The 17,841-nt window shown below is 42.0% G+C and overlaps 1 protein-coding gene across 4 annotated transcripts; it reads right to left on the bottom strand.

The window, feature by feature from the left end:
• Positions 1-17,750, bottom strand: slain2 (SLAIN motif family, member 2). 4 transcript variants are annotated; one of them, XM_073476810.1, is made up of 11 exons: positions 17,040-17,750; positions 13,384-13,526; positions 6,446-6,613; positions 6,177-6,350; positions 5,743-6,096; positions 5,510-5,656; positions 4,216-4,299; positions 2,499-2,537; positions 1,797-2,010; positions 1,679-1,713; positions 1-1,188 (listed from the first exon to the last, which is right to left on the bottom strand). In XM_073476810.1, the coding sequence occupies exons 1-11, from the start codon at positions 17,522-17,524 to the stop codon at positions 1,166-1,168; spliced, it is 1,866 nt and encodes a 621-aa protein (XP_073332911.1). In that variant the 5' UTR covers positions 17,525-17,750; the 3' UTR covers positions 1-1,165. The 4 variants fall into 4 exon arrangements, with proteins under 4 accessions (XP_073332911.1, XP_073332910.1, XP_073332912.1 ...); XM_073476809.1 differs by lacking the exon at positions 1-1,188 and having other exon boundaries at positions 1,550-1,713; positions 4,216-4,302; positions 17,040-17,603; XM_073476811.1 differs by lacking the exons at positions 1-1,188; positions 2,499-2,537 and having other exon boundaries at positions 1,550-1,713; positions 4,216-4,302; positions 17,040-17,603.
• Between the last annotated feature and the right edge of the window lie 91 nt (positions 17,751-17,841).

Here is a 17,841-nt window from a genome sequence, read left to right as displayed (position 1 = left end):
AACAACTTTTCTGCTTTTATTTGAAATGTGAATTTACACAGGGAAACTGAATGTCATGTTTGTGGATATAAAAAAAAGTTCAATAACAAAAACTTTCACACAAAAGGTGTGGTTGGTATGTCTATTTGCAACATTCGTTGTAGCTTCCCACTGAATCTGAGCTCAGACAGAGGCACCTCTCTCTTTAATAAATAGTTTCATTTACAGAATGAGTAATTAGATATAAATATGAAGGCGCATTTTAAACATTTTTTTTTTAAAAGTAATTATAAATGTATTGATTCAATTACAAAAAAAAACAAACAAAAAAGGCAAGCAAATCAACCAAGCAGAGATGCAAAATGGCAAAGAATATTGGCAAAAGCAGAAACTGGCACAAAATGATAAACGAACAAACAAAGCAAGATGTTCAAACTCAAGTGAAACTTTAAATTATAGGCACTAGTTTCATAACACCCACCACACCAATGATCAGAACAACTTCCCTAACACTGGCACACTGATTCTTTTCATAGCACGAGAGGTAAAAGCCAGCAAAACTTATTCATCTTGTCATCTTTTTCAAGACATTTTCCTTTTTTTCATGGCATGAATGATATACACTGTCAGAAATCTGTTATGGGAATTTATTGAAAAAACTTCAAAGTTTCCTTGGTTTCATTGGCTGAATGGGGACAAAATATGTTTTTGGGTTCAGGTTTTCTTTTCCAATAGATACGTTTGTTAAGACGTCAGATATAACTCAGACCTAATGTTAAACTGACCAAGCACTTGAATGGAAAAGTAAAATCTTGGCAAACTGTGGCACAAATCAGAACCGAGGCTTTGGCCGAGGCGTCATCGATCACCCAGGTTTCTCACAAGTCCTGATTTGTCCCTTTTTAAAACAATAAAAGGCTTTGGAGAGTTAGCTCGCAGTTGAGGTTCAAAATGTACATTTTAAAGAATTGAAATCTTCAAAGAAAATACTGATATGGACTGTTTGGACATACATTTCATAAATAATTTGAATAAATAATTTCCAAAACAAACTTGTGCATACATTCTGGCTGATTTTACAAGAGGAAAGATTCTTAAAAGTCATACCCACACAGAGGTGCTTTCACTGTTGCAAGAAATCCACAATTCTCTAATGTTATGGGACATTTTCACCTGCACAGCATCATCATAGAGATCGCTCACCTACGTCTGTTAAACACAGAAGCATAAAGAGAGAAATGTGTGGAGACATTTCAACCTGAGGGAGGAGGAGAAAAGAACAGGGGGAGAGGAGTGGGAGGAAAGCCGGGCAATGAAGTGATACGGACAGTCTGAAAGATGACTGCAGGCAAACCAAGGCAGGTGACGTGTCCTCTGCTGGCCGAGCTGGAGTCGGGCTGGTTTCTTTGGCATTTTCTGGGCAGTCTGCACTACATGCCTGACCCCTCCAGAGCCGGAGCCCACAGAGGAACACGATGCGAGGTCCTCTTTGATACGATGTGGACACTGTCTTCTCCTTTTTTCTTTTTTTTAAATTCTCAATTTTATATATTTTAGGGACATAGTCTCTCTCTTCACTGTAAAAGGTATCTAGGTAGATAAAGTGCCATGTTTTAATGTCTGCCTCCTTGTGTTGATCGTTTGATTGGAGAGCCCCCTGCTGGCCCGTCTCAGTAACAACCTTCTCTCCAGTTCTCACCTGTGCCGCTGTAGGACCGAGGAGCAGGAAGAGATCTGAGACAAAAAAATGATAGTTAAATTCTGTCTACAGTAATTTATTCATGAGGCCGGTGTGTGTATGTGTATGGTGTACACACCTGCGCACAGGTTGGGCTAGTTTGCTGCGAGGCAGAGGGATCCCCCCTCCTGCAGAAGAAGAAGCACTGGGGCGGGGCAGGCCGCTGCGTGGAGGAGCCAGGGAGCGGGTGGGCGTGGAGGTGGCAGAATTGGGGTTGGATGTGGCCTTTACCGGCTGCCGCAAGGCCAGTGGGGACGGGGTGGCTGGAGTCCGCAGCTTACTGGGAGAGGGGACTGGAGACAGGCAGAGCAGGACTTTAGTCAGGTACAACTGGATTGTGTCTTTGTATATAAAATGCTTTGTTAGGTTTGAGTCTGACACTAGTTTAACAATGAAGTTATGATCAAGAGCACAATGGTGTGAGATAGATATCATATTATGCCAGTTAACATACCTTTTAAAACAAAACATCTATCAAACACAGAAACATATTTGGGTCTTTGTTAACCACATTTATCACGAATGAAGTCAAACCTGTTATGATGCAAGTTTAGAAACCAAAAACAAAAGCAACTACATTCAAAAACATCAAAAATAAACAAAAAGGCTAATCAACTCAGCTGCTTTCTATGAGTCTAGATGCACTGACAGAATGAGGTGATACACACATATTCTAGTGAAAACCTAAAGCACATATCATTAGCACGACATCAATACGACCACGGCGTGGAACCACAATCACAATATTTAAAAAAGGTGGAAACCCTCAGTGAATACTCACTGAAATCACCTTCTTCTCCAAAGCAACAGGAGAGTGGGACTAGACAAAGACGAAGACAACAGAGACAGACAGGCCTTAATTCAGAGCTGGGAGGAAGCTGCTGCTGCTGCTGCTGCTGCTGCTGCTGCTGAGGATGGGCTTCAGTGAGGTGTCTCTTACTGTCTGTGTGTTTTCTTAAACTGATTAACTGAATGTGGCAAGTGACCCCTTGAGGTGATGTGTAGCAGTGGATAGTGATGATGGGCAGTGTTAAAAAGGTACTCAAAAGTCATCCTTTTAAAAACAAATATATCCGATTGCTGTTAAATATAGATAAATATCTTTGACTAATTTAGCTCTGAAGCAGCATGCATTTGCTAAGTAACTGGTAACTAAAGTTATCAAAAAATGGAGTGGAGTAAAAAGTACAATTTTTGCCTCCAAAATGTAGTGGACTGCACATAAAAAGTAACAGAAAATGGAAAAACTCAAGTAAAGTACAACTACTTCGAAATTGTACTTAAGAACAGTACACGAGTAAATGTACTTGTGTACTGGTGATGGGGCAGTGAGGGAGTTGAAAGACAGTCTGCAGTTATAAAAGTTATGTAGCTTATGTAGTTTTGTTAAAGCTAGGTGTACTTTATAAACAGGTAACAGTGAATAAAATGTGAACATTTTTCACTTTAGACAAAAAATGAATGTTGATATAATGTAGTTTTTTGTTTTTTTTTTGTTTTTTTTAAATATGGGACATTTAATTTTGGAATTAAATATTTCATATATTCTACCCATAATGTACAGTGCAATATTAAGTGTAGTCACTCCTCTGTTGCAAATCCTGTCAGTGTGACCACTAGGACTGTCACGCTTAACCAAATAATTTGCCTAACAGTACAGATTGTCTGGAGGGAAACGTTGTTGCTAAAGGTTGCAGTTACTATCCTACACAGGTAAATAAGCAGCTCGCATCACTGCGTGACATGGTGTAAAAGTGATTTACAGTGATTCACAGTTTACATGGTTGAAGACTGTTATGAAAACTTAATGCTCACTTCGGAGCAGAGTTGGCTACTTACATTAGAAATGTGTATTGAGTCAAGGGAGTCAATATAACTGAAGTTGTACTTCATGTACACAGATATGAAAATACAACAATGTGAATGTAGAAAGTTATGCTAACTGCTAATAATGCATGTAACTGAATCCAAGTTAAGATGGCCGCCGAAGATGAACAGCTGAATGGAACTTTTCTTTTCATGTAGCCAGAGAGTCATGCGACTCTGATCGCGAACCATGGACCAGCAACAGCACACAATCACTGTTTTGACATTTTTCTGAACCAATTATTACAGAAACTCGACACCGTCCTTGTGCAGATCCGTTCTGCCTTTAAAGTGCTAACATTAAATCCTTTCAGTATGGTGGCAACCCTATGTGAGTCAACTCAAGCTCATCGCTGCCAACAACCACCCTCTACTTCACCTCGTTCTTTTAAAAAAAAAAAAACTGGCTAAACCTGCCCCTCAGTTACCTCACAGTTTGAAATGTCAAGCTGGCAACTAGTTCTTCACTGCACCAACCTCAGCTCAATACAATACTGCTACATTATCATTTACACTCTGCATCAGTAGTCTTCAGTACACAGGCAGCTGACACTAGTAAGTCATAAACTGTGCACATGTCTGTGGTGCGATCGACCTCACAGCCTCCAGCTGGTTTAGGAGCAGGCTGTTACCTCGCAGGGCAGTTGGGCTTTGGAGGTGCTGTTTGGGCTTCGGGGAGGAGCGAGAAGGGGTGGAGTATCTCGGGAGCTGAGCTGCTGCTGGAAAACAGGGACATTTCAGACTTCATTCTGCCTGAGATTCACAGCATTACTGGAGGGAAAAAAGGGCCGTGGAGGCAGAGAAAGCCACAGAAGCCTGAAGTGCAGTTTGAGGCCACTAGGGGGCCCTACAGCCAAACATTCATAGCTTGTCCCAGCTTCATTCAAGTGGCGCAGCAGCAGGCTGTCAGAGCAAAGTGTCAGTGCCACGGTCAGCTTCAACAGCCCATCTAACCAGTCTCAGCACAGACAGAGAGATTGAGGCTGGTTTTGGTTACACATGCTTTAAGAGAAGTCGGTGAGAGAGGCAGAAAATCAGGTGTCTCACATGCCCAGTGCAGCCAAAGCTCAGACAGAAAACATACAACTATCAAGACAGTAAACCTTTCTCTATAAGCCAAAGTATACATATTAATGCAGCAGTAAAATCTGCTGTAATGTAAAGGCTCAGGCCACATGAACACCTGCCACTCAGAGGGCTGGTTAAGACAGGATGAAGGCAGTCAGTACATGTTTAACCAGCTGAAACCTGCCCTATGACCCCTGTGCTCTCTGCCTCTAGTGACACAGAGGGATTACTCTTTTCTGGATTAAGGACAACACCATTACCTTTATCTCCCATTACAGGATTACATCAAATGGATACTCTTAGCCCACAGAGGTGGGATTCTGAGCTCTTAAAGAACGTAAAACCCTCGGAAACGAAATGTAAAACAATGTTAGTGTCGCTGATCGCAGGAGTCGCCCTGGATTCTCAGTGTTGCCGGCACCATGCTCTCGATTCTGCGGAATGGATGGGTGTGTTTCTTTGAAGTGAGAGGAAGGATGCGTGTGGAAAAAAAGATATTACAACTGCAAATGATCAAAGACAAAGAAGAGGATCCCCCAAACACCAAAGCCATGGCAGTACAAAGCAGCACAGTCCTCCGTGCTGTAGGTGCAGCCAGAAGGATTAACAGAATTCCCATTTGCACAGTGACGAACAGGAGAATACACAGCCTGTCATGTTTCTGAATGTTTGGTATACTTAGAGAGCACAAACAAATATTAATATATGTCAGCAGACAACACAGTGATATCAGTGATGAATCTACTGCAGTGTAAAGGTTCATTTACAACTTTGGAGGTTTTGTGTGTGTCTGCAGTAAAATGGATTGAGATAAGAATATGACCTGTTGTTTATGTACGTCTCTGTCACAATACTCACTAGCAGACTGGTTCTGGTGTCGAGGAGAGCCGCCGTTTGGCACTTGCAGGTTGGACTCGCAGCTACGGCTGTTCTTGACAGGTTCTGGGGCCTGTGCCGTTGCCGCTGAAGAGCGCGTGAGGTTGGGAAGACTGCGACGCAGCTTTTCTGCAACAGCAACGATAGCAGAGAGTTAGCTCAGGCAAAATGACTGAATCACAGTGTCCAGAATCACACTGATGTCCTCCACTTACCTTCGTTCTTCACCACGTTGGTCTGCATGTCGTGCCCGTGGCCCTGCAGCGAGTGGCGAGGCTGCTGCAGGCGGCTGATGATGGGCTGAGGCGAGCCGCGGCTGTGGCTGTAGTCGATAGAGCGGGCGGGGGAACGAGAGCGGGGCGAATTCCTGGGGGAAGCACGGGGAGAGTGTCGAGGGGAGGGGCTGAAGCGGCTGGAGGGCAGGTGGAAGGCCGGGTGCACCGCCTCCTCTTCGTCCTCCAGACTGTGCGCGTCTAACTCCTGGTCGCTGAAGGTACTGCGCCTTAACGAATGGCAGGATGAACCTGAGCTCCGCCTGGATGCTGTTGCAGCGTAGTCTTGTCTCAAACCTAACAAACATGGACACACAGTTACAACACACTCTGAAACAAGCTGAAACCTGAAGGGAACTACTGGTACAGGTACATACTCTCTTCCTGCATGCGTGCCAGTATCTGGACATCAGTGACATCATTGAGTTTGTAGGTGTTGGAGGAGCCCACTGAGTCCTCATCCATCTCTGACGTGCTCAGCTCACTGTCCACTGATGACTGCGGGCTCACCGCCGGAGGATTCCTCTCTGCTGCTGCGTTTCGCTGGTGTACTGGCGAGGAAATGATTTGTGAACACTTCAGTGAGTCACATTCAACAACAACATTATATTCTGTAACTGTTAGTGAACTGTACAGAGAGCCATACCTGCGTTCCCAGGCATTAGCTGCTGTCTGACAATGGGCACTCTGCTGGGGGTTGAGGAGGGGGAGTTGAAGCCACTGCTGTAGGGGCTGTTGGCTGCGTTTGTGCTATACGGACTTCCATAACCCTGCTGGTTGTAGGGGCTTCCATACAGGCTCCTGCGCTTGTTAGCTGTAGAGTCACAGAACAGAAACAAATATCAGTCAGGCCAAAGATTTGGTAATACAATCCATTATTTTATGTTTATGTATTATTTAAAAAGAACAGGCTTGGTAATTATACAATTTGTGGCCTGTACTGTAATGTTTATTCTTTAAAGTGTTACTCTGCATCAGAATAGATAATTTTATAGTCTGTAGATCCAAACCAAATAATTCAGCATCACATTGTTAACTCTTATTATGATCAGTAGCAGAGGTGGGAAGTAACAAAGTACAAATACTTTGTTTCTACACTTGAGTAGATAATTTTAGGTATCTGTACTTTACTTGTGTGTGACAACTTTTTACTTACTCCCAACATTTTAACACAAATTATCTCTACTTTCTACTCCTTACATTTTCAAAACAGGCTTGTTACTTAGGGGAATTATCTTTATTTTTTTATTTTGCGTCATTGCACGCCACCTTCCCAATATGAAAAGACTGAGACGAAATGACAAAGAGAGAGACTGGAATGGGGAGAATAGGCCTCTTAGTGTCTCGTATCTGCAGAGACCCTGCGGGGTTTTTTCTCACGCTGTTGCTGTGCTCGGGATGCTTTACCACCCAAAAATGTCACTTTCACATCCTGGGAATGAGACTAAACAAACAACTATCTTTCTGGTGCATCTTAGAACAGTTTGGACAAATCCTACTGACTCTATCTTTAAGTTAAACAGTCTAAATTATATTAATATGTAATAATATGTAAGTGAGGTTCAGTTAGCTTTGCACAGAAACAGCTGGTAGAAATGTCCTTCAGAGTGAAATGTCACATCATTTCTTTATTTATGCTACTTAACCTCTACTTAATTGCGGATCACTGTAATATCTTTCTGGTAAGAAGTTCAAACTGTCATCAAAAGATGAAAAGGCTGTTACTCAAATAAAAGTCTTCCCTTACATTAGTTACTGAAAAAACAGTCAAATCATTTCTCCAGTATATTTGTCTTTCCACAGATGGTCCTCTTAAAATCTAGTGTGTCTTTGTAAAGATTGGTATGAAGCCAGATACTAGACTTTACTGCCCTGTACTGAGCAATAGTTCAATCCCTTAAAATACAACAGAATATTTAAATAAACAAATCATGTTTATGATTAAATTTCTTACAGTAACTCAAGTTACAATAAACTTGTAGTAATGACAGATTAGTGTAATAAAAAGTAAGTGCAGGCAGCCTGTCAGTGGAAGATGATATGTGAAACTTAGCATACAAAATGAGAATGAATCGACTCTGAAAACTTGTTTCACTTGCCCTATTTGTTGACATACTACATCTATACATACTGCAGCCCATAAAAGACCCTGACGAAGCCTGCGGCTAATAGCCGACACTTTTATGAAAGCTTCACAGTGTGCTAGCAGTCTGCTCGAGTCTCTTAAAGCGTATGCTGAGTGTGGGCCTGATAGAGTTCCTGCATCATCAGCCGGGAGAATCACTTAACAATGCGTGCCATTCAATCCATACGCAGAGAGCACAATGCAATTCTCTGTGAGAGCAGCAGTCAAAGGCTCCAGTCTACAGATCTGTTGTCTCAGTCATGAGATCTGATTCTGGGCAGTTTGCTGGTCACTGTTGTACTTTGGTGGTTTGGGTGGTTAATGTCTCAGAGTTCACTCTTTACCAATCTCTCTCTCTCTCTCTCTCTCTCTCTGGCTGGATGTGTTTACACAGCTGGGTGGTGACTGGAAAGGAGCCTGGTAAGATCAGCCACCTCCCTTCACTTTCTCCCTCTCCTCCTGGTGCTCTGCACTCTGTCCTCCTGCATTATTTAAGAAATACCATCATGTCCACTCTGCTGCCATCTGCATGGATCAGCTGCTGAGGAATGTCAACAACACTGCAGCATGTCGGTCTGTGATGCTGCACACTTGGACAATGGACGCTTTGGAGGGGTGGGTTTCTCTGGGAAGTTCATGATTCGATTTTGATTAAAGGGCTAACATGTGATTATATGACGATTATCAATTGGGTTTTAAAATTCAGATTATTGATGTTTGACATCGAGAGAATGCATCTCAGAATTGATTTCCCCCCACCCCTAAGGCTTTGTTTTCCGGATTTCGTAATGATCAAGGATGATGGTAAATGCAATAAATTAGCATTAAATAAGTAATAACAGAAGTTAATGTTTATTAATTCAGGATTTGTAGGCCTACCAAGTCTTCAGATTTTGGAAAATGCTTAAAATAATCATTTTCAAGGTTGGAAATATGCTTGAATTCGTAAACATCCCTTGAAAATACTTTCAACATAATCTAGTCAATAATATTTGGATATTTTATACTAAACAATCCTCTTGGCATATTTGTTGTCGTCTAAAACAATCTTGCAAACATACAATCAAAGTTAACATGAACAGCTAGTGTGGATGAGACCAGTATTCAGCAGCCATCAAACTACATAACCCAAAGCAGTAAAGATCTCCAGGAGCTCCAGAGGAACTCTAGTGTGAACAGAAAAAGGAGTGAGTCCCCATCAGAGCTGAAATGGACCAGAAAGTGAATCGAGTCCTCTCTAAAATGAACTAAGAATGTGAACACAAAAAGAGCTGAGTTGCTTTCCTGCTGGTCCACTTTAAGAGAGGACTGAGTTCGGTTCACTTAAAGAGGATTATATGTGAAAACACCCAAAGTTAAATAAACAGATTTAAACAGTTCAACATTCAAATCCAAAACCTCAACTGTGAGCTCTTGTGGCTTAAAATTTGAATGAACACACAACTGACAAACAGGAACATTTCTGTGAGTGCTTACAAACACAAATCATCTCATGTGCTCTATTAAGTAGAGGAATCACATAAGGAAACTCTAGTCTTGACCAACAAAGTATACCAGCTGTGTCTGTACTACAAAAGTCATGTGGAGGTCTGCAGCCCATATGAACCCAGCTTGGAGTTCTGTGTCAAAGACTTTAGGGATGATTAGATGACATCATGCCCTGTTGCAGCGACTCTAGCAGCACATTGTCACAGACCAATCTAAAGGGATCTGCAGCACAGGGACCAAACCAAAATAGAGTGTCCTCAAATCCTCATGTCCTAAAACAAGAAAAGAAGTCAGAGAAGAGAGAAGAAGTGTTTTTTCTACCCGCTTTGATTGATTTACTGTGATATGAAATTGTGCTGGAGGATTTTCCGTCTTGGCTTTTCAGCCTCGGAAACTTAGGGGTAGTTTCCACAAGCCAAGACAAAACAGTCAGCACACAAGAGCCTGATATAAAATGAAGCCCTGGAGGGCTTAAATGGTGAGGATGAAATGGAAGACAAAGTTTGGCATTGAGGTAAAAAATAAAATATAAGAGCCTGCATATCACAAGAGAAGAGCAAACAGAGGAACTTTTGTAAAAGAGACAGATAAATACCAGAAAGTAGAGCAGGGCTAAAACTGGTAGAGACATGCAACAAGGAGAGGAACTGAGTGTACTGAGGTTTGAGAAAAGACAAAGCTTTAATGAGCAGGATAAGGGCAGGTCAGCTATGTGACTGTGGTTGAGACCTCCAGGGTCCTGTATGTGCACTGAATCAACAGCGCAGCACAGCTGTCAGAGCAGCACCATGGAAAAAGTGTTCAGCTCCGGCAGCACATGCTGTGACTTTTTATCAGGATTGTCCGACATGAAGAAGACGAGTACAGTCAGCGCACTACCGTCTCCTCCCTGTTGATACTTACGTAACTGAGGCACGTCATGTGGGGTTATGATTTTTACAGGGTGTGCACAGACAAAAGGCTTGGGTCAACACTGACACTGTAAAGTTGAACATATATGAAAGCCTTGTATGAGTATGTAAGCAGGGCAGACGTATTATCTAGACAGAAACAAACACTTCATGATACAAGGAAGTCAACGCTTTGACTTCAATCTGCCTCAAGTGAAGTCAAGATTTTTTTTTTCTTCGCAATTCCTCTGAGACAAACTCAAGCTGACACCATGGCAACAGGGTTTCCAGGCTCCTGCTAGAGACCGGGTGTGAAGGAGAGTAGCCGGGAGCCATGAGGGTGTGTCTGTGGTGAGGTTCTCTTTCGCTCAAATGCTCACAGAATGCACTGCTTAAGATGTGCTGAGGCCAGAAAGAAAAAATCTTTACTAATGCCCTGACCTTTTTCTTTCATTTATTTGATTTAAATGTTTTAACTACATGTCAGGTAAATCACAAGACTCCACAGAATATCTTTGTTGTTCTGTCTTTGTGGAAGTGGTGACAACATCAGTGCTAACTGAGGACAGAAATGAAAGCAGAGGGGTGGATTGTATCAGTGACAGAGGGGATATTTTCAGGCTCCAGCAGGATGACGTTATCCCCCCTTCCACACCTACAGTGATGATATCACCACTATCACCCCACTCAAGTGGCTAGTTGTGTGTAGTATTAGTCAGCTGCTAGAAATATAGTGTGCTTTTCTCACTAATGGTCCTTTTCACGCAGGCTCCTAAAACCCAATTTGGAGTGTTTTGCCTGAGAAATAAGCCTAATCTCTGAGGAAGGAAACGGCCCCTAGTGATCACAATAAAGGGAAAAGAGAAAGCGATTAATCCTGGTGTGTTTTGATGAAAGTTGCCGTGCAGGTTTCCTGACTTCAATGAGATGAATCATACTAGAATCTGTGTACTTTTTCCCTGTTTAGATGCTCATAAATAATCTGACCTGTGAACTGTGGGAGATAAAAAAAAAAAAAAAAGCTCAAGGTCTGCACTCATTTAGCAGCCGTTATCAACATATCTCAGTATCCATGGGTGAGGAGGTGGCTGTGCGTCCAGGTGCTGTTCAGATTGTTGCGCAACAGAGCTGAGAAGATCACAGTGAACAACCTTCAGTGGCCTATTGCTCAACATGATCTGTCACATGGGCATACCACTGTCAAAATGGAAATGGCCCGGCTCAGTTTAGCTGCGAGGGTTTGAGGCCGGTCGTCCTCACTGAGGGACTGACTATAATTAGTGGCAGCCATAGCTCAGATGACAGACACAGACAGAGCATAAAACTACAGACTAGATAGAGTGTTATAGATGAAATCACTAAATAATGTTTGTTTGATTTATACTGAATGCAATCATGAACAACTTTTAAATAAAGTAATTCACCAGACAGATGTAATATAAATAAATAAATACTCTACATGCTCTAAGCACCTAGGTGCAATCATATGGCAGAAAATGATTAATATTTTGCATACCCCTTGGCGAGGGTATAAATTAGGCATTATTTTTCACACACATCTCTACAAAGGATCAACAACAAAGGAACTGAATCCCCTTTACACTATCAGCACCTCAAACACCTGATGATGTCATGGCTTTGACAATCACTTGCAGCACATTCAATCCCATATCAAAAGAAGAAGAGACTAGCAAAACGTACACACAAACACATTCTCACAAACCCTCTGCCGGGTCATAAAACAAAAGCCTCTGCCATTTTCTCTTTAGAATAAGGGAAGATGAACCACATGAGGGAACCTTTCTGATTAATAATACATGTGCTTGTGCTTTGTTTGTAATTGTGTCTACTAGCAGTAAAGGTATTTGGAGAAATAAGTGAGAATAACACAGAGCCATTTATTGTGTGTTATGTGTGCTTCAAAAATCAATAAATGGAAATAGTACGATTATTACAGAAGCTCAGTCCCATAAATTAAAGTTCTTTGTAAGAAGAATAATAATAACATGTATGGCCCCCTCTAGTCTAGCCTGCATTTAAACACAAGCTCTACTCTGGAACAAAAATTCTTTATTTGCTATTTATATGACAATCATTTACAATTTTTCCTTCAAATAATGTTGTTATTCTGGTTAAAAGTCTTGCAGAGCATTCACTAACGGCACAGCATTAGAAAAATCACTGCTGTTTTACCATGTTTCTGTGCCTTGTTGCATCAGTATACTAGTTTTGAGGTGAACTGTGGTGTAAAAAATGGTTATCAGTCGATGTAAATTTGCTTATTTACGGGACTGAATTATTCCATTAATGTTATTAAAAATATACACATTTAAAGTTTATGTCTACGTCAGAACATAATACGTTGTGAAATAATAAAAAATCAGTGGTTCAATTGGAAAAAAACCCTGTCTTTGTAGGGTCTTTGTAACTGATAATAATAATAATAACAATTGTATAATATCATATACCATGAAACCATGATATTATCTGAGATGTAATATCATGACAATCTCATACCGTTGCAACCCTAACCTTGACATGTAAATTGTGTCAAACTGATATGACTTTGTCCTTGTCAGGATTAAGGAACTACATTGTTTTATTGTTGTCAGACTCTGACCTGACTACAATAGATGCAAAGTGATGTGGAACAACTTTTATGATAAAGATGAACAGCTTTAGTAGATTCATAACTTCTTATTAATCTGTAACTTCTTATTTGCTTACTTTTGATTTTGTTTTCTTTTAAATGCAATCTAAACATTTTCTGAATGTCTTAATGTCTCATTTAATGCATTTCTATGTCTCTGTAAAGCCGTGTGTCTGAATGCCTTTAATGAATAATATTATGGAAACAACAAAAAAAAATCTTTGTCTCAGTGAAGATTTTGTCCTGCTTACGTTTCATTGGCAAGACAGTGAATCCCTCTTAAAGCCAGGGTGCTATTTTCTAGCTAACCGCTTAAAGAGGGATTAATGAAGTGTGTCACCGATGTTGTTACTGTATCTACCACTACTACTACTACTGCTGCTGCTGCTGCTGCTTAGACTACATGTTTCACGTTAGCTGAGGTTATTTACCTGACAGGGTGAGGTCCAGTCTGTGGATGAGGGAACGCTTGGCCGATTCCATCTCAGGACTGGGGTTGTCAAGAGCTTGGCGGCACCACACGATGGGACTCAAGGTTTTCTGCAGGGGACTGTTGAGTTTGGCCTCGTACAGCCTGGAAAAACAACAACAGAATACACAATTAGACTTGGTGAACTGCATGTTCTGTAAAAGCAATACAAACATATACGTACACTGTCATGTCATCTCTCTCTAATGATGACCGACCATGACTGACAGCTCATGCCTCATATGTGATGTGACCCAGCAGCTCTCAGGAAATGAGATTGAGGGGATAAAAGTGCTTGGACAGAGTTTTCTCATCAAAAGCTGCAGTGCCAATGACAGACAGAGCTTGCTGACACTGAAAATTACTATTTGTTTTAATTCAGATCTTTATCATACTTAAACATTTAAACTATCAGAGTCCATCAATTATTTAAGATGCTGCTAAATAGACACCATCAGTTTAAAATGTACGTAGTAGTGACTTGTAGATATCTTTAAGACTTGTCACTAAAATCTTGAATCTTACAGTTTACATGTTGCATGTGTTCATTTAGCACAGACCAGTGTTGGCAATGATGACGATGCAACTTTCCGCTCCTACTGCAGCAAACTTTAAGAATGGAACACTGTCACTTAGCCCAAATTGTTTGGAAAAAGTCACTGGGTTCAGTGCTCAGTCAGCTGTATTGATTGGACCGTCAAACCCATTTAATACTGCCACTGGCCGATAATTTGTCGGTTTGTCGGAAGAAGAAGAAGAAGAAGACGTAGGAGGAGGAGAGGAGAGGAGAGAAGAGAAGAGAAGAGAAGAGAAGAGAAGAGAAGAGAAGAGAAGAGAAGAGAAGAGATTCCACTCTGTGGTGAAATCGGAGTCAGCAGCTGTCAGCTCTGTTGCAGCGATACAAGAAGCCTTTCATGATGAATGCAGAAACATTACAGACAAGGAGGACTAGTGTAGAGAAATACAAGCTGAAATCTGGGACTGCACATTTTCACTGTTTATCAACACAAAGGCAGTCATTCACATTCACTGCAGCACATAGTAAATCTACCCCTAAGAGACCAAACACTTCATACATGACCTTCCAAACTCTGAAACAATGATATCTGTCATGTCCACATGCCGTTTGGAGGAGTGTGACAAGCAGATATTGATAGGCAGTAGCACCGCAGGAGGAGAAGGCAGAATTTCAAATCCAGTCTGATGCTAATTCAGGGATTACAGGAGTCTATGACAGGAGCTGGCGAGAGCCTGGCACTACACCGTAATCCCAGATATCAATCTGATCCAGAGGGCAGACAAACAGCCAGGGCATAACGAGAGTGGCTCTGCCGAGCATGAGCGAGCAATGTCTGAAAGTGGTCCGATGTCAAAAGGCTCAGAGGCTGGCACTGCTGCAAGCAAACGAGGGAAGACTCTGCTGTGAGCTGGCGTTCAACCAAATATGATCTACATTTGGAGTAGTTTCAGTAGCTGTCATTAAGTTGTATCAGGAGCTACGCCCTAATGTTGCTTATTACAGTGTCATGATCATAGGAGATGCCAATCAAACAAACCCTTCCTGACAAGAGAGATAACAAGCACCATCTTCTGAAGACGGCCCATCATTTCATATCTAGTCTGTCCTAATTAAGGTTGTCAAAAGTATCAATACTTAAGTACTCCTTTGATGCAATCTGTTTAAAACCATTTTCGATAGTATTAAAGGGGTTCTGTGGAACTGGAAAATCCAGTGTTGCGCTGGAAAATGTTCGTTATTTTACATTAGCGCACTCCATTTCTAAACTAACGTTAGCTACTGTTGCTCTCTGTTAGCGGGGCAAAGAGAGGCACTGAGACAAGGCACTCGATAACCTTTGGACCGTCACGGAAAATACAGAAATCAGCAGTCCAGCAACATTAAAACAACTTAAAAAAATTATCTACAGGCTAGGTGACCGAGAGAGATGGGGAAGGTCTCATTTCACGTTACAATCAGCTCATATATGCACAACACGAAAGTGACTAATATATTTTAATTGTTACATAGAGCTCCTTTAACATATTTACAATTATGTTCAGTGACCTTTTCTTTACGAGCAGGTCAATAAAAAAAGAAAACGTTATTCTATTTTGTGGGCATACAGTTTTTTTTTTTTTTTTGTCATGTATCAAAAGAGGCATCAAGTATAATTTTTTAATACTAGTATTGTATCAAAGTTTTAAATTCTGGTATTTTGATAACCTAAAAGGTCCACTATGTAGTTTTGGGGAAGACATTTTAATTAGAAAGAAATTATTCTTTATACCTACATAAACTTTCTTGTTTTCATAAACAAACTGACCTTAAAAGACAGCATACTTCATACTGTTGTACACCTTTCTAGCGTCACACAGTGTTGTGGGGACCTTATTTTCCTCTGAGAACAGCTTGTTTATTCAGTTATGGAAAAAATACATATTTCTGTTTGTATTACTACCTTATTAAAAGTGTAAATATTAAAATTCTGTGTAGGAATTTCTTCTCCAAAACTACACAGTGTCCCTTTAATCCTAATAGACTGTCTGTGAACCCTTTCACCAAGTCCTCATGTCAGATACCCGTGTGATGAAGATTCCTCTCAGTGTGTAACTCTGCCTCATCGAGGGATTTTCCTTGAGTTGGGATGAGAGGCGAGATTTAGAGAGCTGCGCAAATCCAATCTTACACCAGAGTTTCAGGGATTACACTTCTAAAGAGTGCCTATGCAAAGCCACCTAACCCTGAAACACCATAACTGCTCAGCGCTGGAGGAAATAATATTATCACAATGTATCAGGACAGGATTAAGAGCAGGAGTGTTGGCTGTCAGGCTGTTTCTGATTATAAGCAAACCAACATGATGCCAAAGGGTCATCCATGTCAACATGACCCTTTTATGTTATAAATACCCAGTGTTTGTAAGCCCCGCTCGTGATCAGCTTTTGGACACTGACACAGCGTTTATTCCGACACGATGAGACAGAAGTCCTATTTCAGATCTCTTGCCTCCTCACTTGGTGCTGCAGAAAACTTGTGGCTGTGTGCCAACAGTTGGTGCGAAAGGGAATTCAGAGGAGGAATATAACCATGGCTACCTCTCCCACATGGCTGCTGGTAACAGGAAAACAACTTTCACTTTAGCTGCACACACTGATCTCCTGCCACCACTGTCATGACAGGCCAAGCAATCTGCCACATCACAACATGAAAACGGTTCAACAGATGATCAGGGACTGGAGGGTCCTGTGACAGCTGAGAGCCTCAGAGGCCTGCTGATCAGAAACAAATGCAGACAGGAAGGGAGGAAGAGATAATAATAGACAGAGATTTAGTATTGATTGTATGACAAAGCATGTCTACTGTGATCACAGAGTCCGAGAAGGGGCTTGGCATCGCCCACATGACTTGCCAAACAACAACATCCCTCAGTCAGCGATCCACAACGAGACTCCTTCAAGCACATATGACTTCAGATTTCACTGAAGCTACTAAGATTGTTTATGCCAGACGTTTCTGTCGTGGTGGCTAATGTGCGGAGCAGCTGTGCCCCACAGTGCTGGAGACACAGACACGGCTGTAAAAGGCGAGATACCTCCCAAGACAAGCCTGTCACTCACCAGCTGTCCTCGTCTTCGTGTAGACAGTCCATGTCTTCCAGATCTAAGATCTCCACTTCGTCCAGGATCGATGTTTCCCCTTCATCTGTGAAACCCCCGGTTGTGTCTGAATAAAGTGAGTTCATACTCGACACAGAAGCAGAAGCAGCCGTTGCCCCCTCATATTCATACGGCCTCCTGAAGCTGATACCGTCGTAAGACAGTCTGGGGCTCAAACAGCGGTTATTCTCCAGCAGCCCACTGTAGCGACCCGTTCCGACGAACCCCACCCCAGGGAAGCCGGCCAGACCGGCTGCCATCCCGGCTGACAGCGACGACTCGTATCCGTCGCTGAGGGGTCTGTGGTTCCCTGACATCGCTCCGGACGAGGACAACATCGTGGACCGACTCCGGAGCTGTTCGTTTTGCTGTTCTAGCTTCTTCACCAAGTCCTGGAGCTTCCGCACCTCCAAGTCCGCGTTGATATTTGAGTTGATATCCTCCATAGCGGCTCTCCTCAGCCCAACGAAAATATGCGGTGGTCTGTGGTATTTTTTCAGTCCTTCCTCCGCCGACAGCCTATTTCTTTTCGCTTACTTCACTTTTATCTCCGTGTTTAAAGAAGACACTTTGGTGTTCGACCGACTTAAAAAGCTCAACATCGTCATCTTCTCCAGTTCACCGTGCTCACGGGCAGGGTCGAGGCCATTTTCATAATACTCGTCACCAACTGTGAAAGACCAACAGGCGGCGGATAGCAGACGTCACCGCGTACAGCGTCGGGAGCGAGCACGTAACCAACACCTATTTTCACGTGCACAAA

The sequence above is a fragment of the Pagrus major genome, chromosome 11 (genome assembly GCF_040436345.1).
Source record: "Pagrus major chromosome 11, Pma_NU_1.0".
NCBI lineage: Eukaryota > Metazoa > Chordata > Actinopteri > Spariformes > Sparidae > Pagrus > Pagrus major.
The sequence above is the reverse complement of the archived record's forward strand: the minus strand, read 5'-3'. Positions and strand labels throughout refer to the sequence as shown.

Coding starts and splice junctions, on each gene's coding strand:
- slain2 (XM_073476809.1), bottom strand. CDS start 17,524: ATGGAGGATATCAACTCAAATATCAACGCGGACTTGGAGGTGCGGAAG. Junction 6,614..13,383: donor ACTGGACCTCACCCTGTCAG/GTAAATAACCTC, acceptor GTGACTCTACAG/CTAACAAGCGCAGGAGCCTG. Junction 1,714..1,796: donor CTAGCCCAACCTGTGCGCAG/GTGTGTACACCA, acceptor TTTTTGTCTCAG/ATCTCTTCCTGCTCCTCGGT.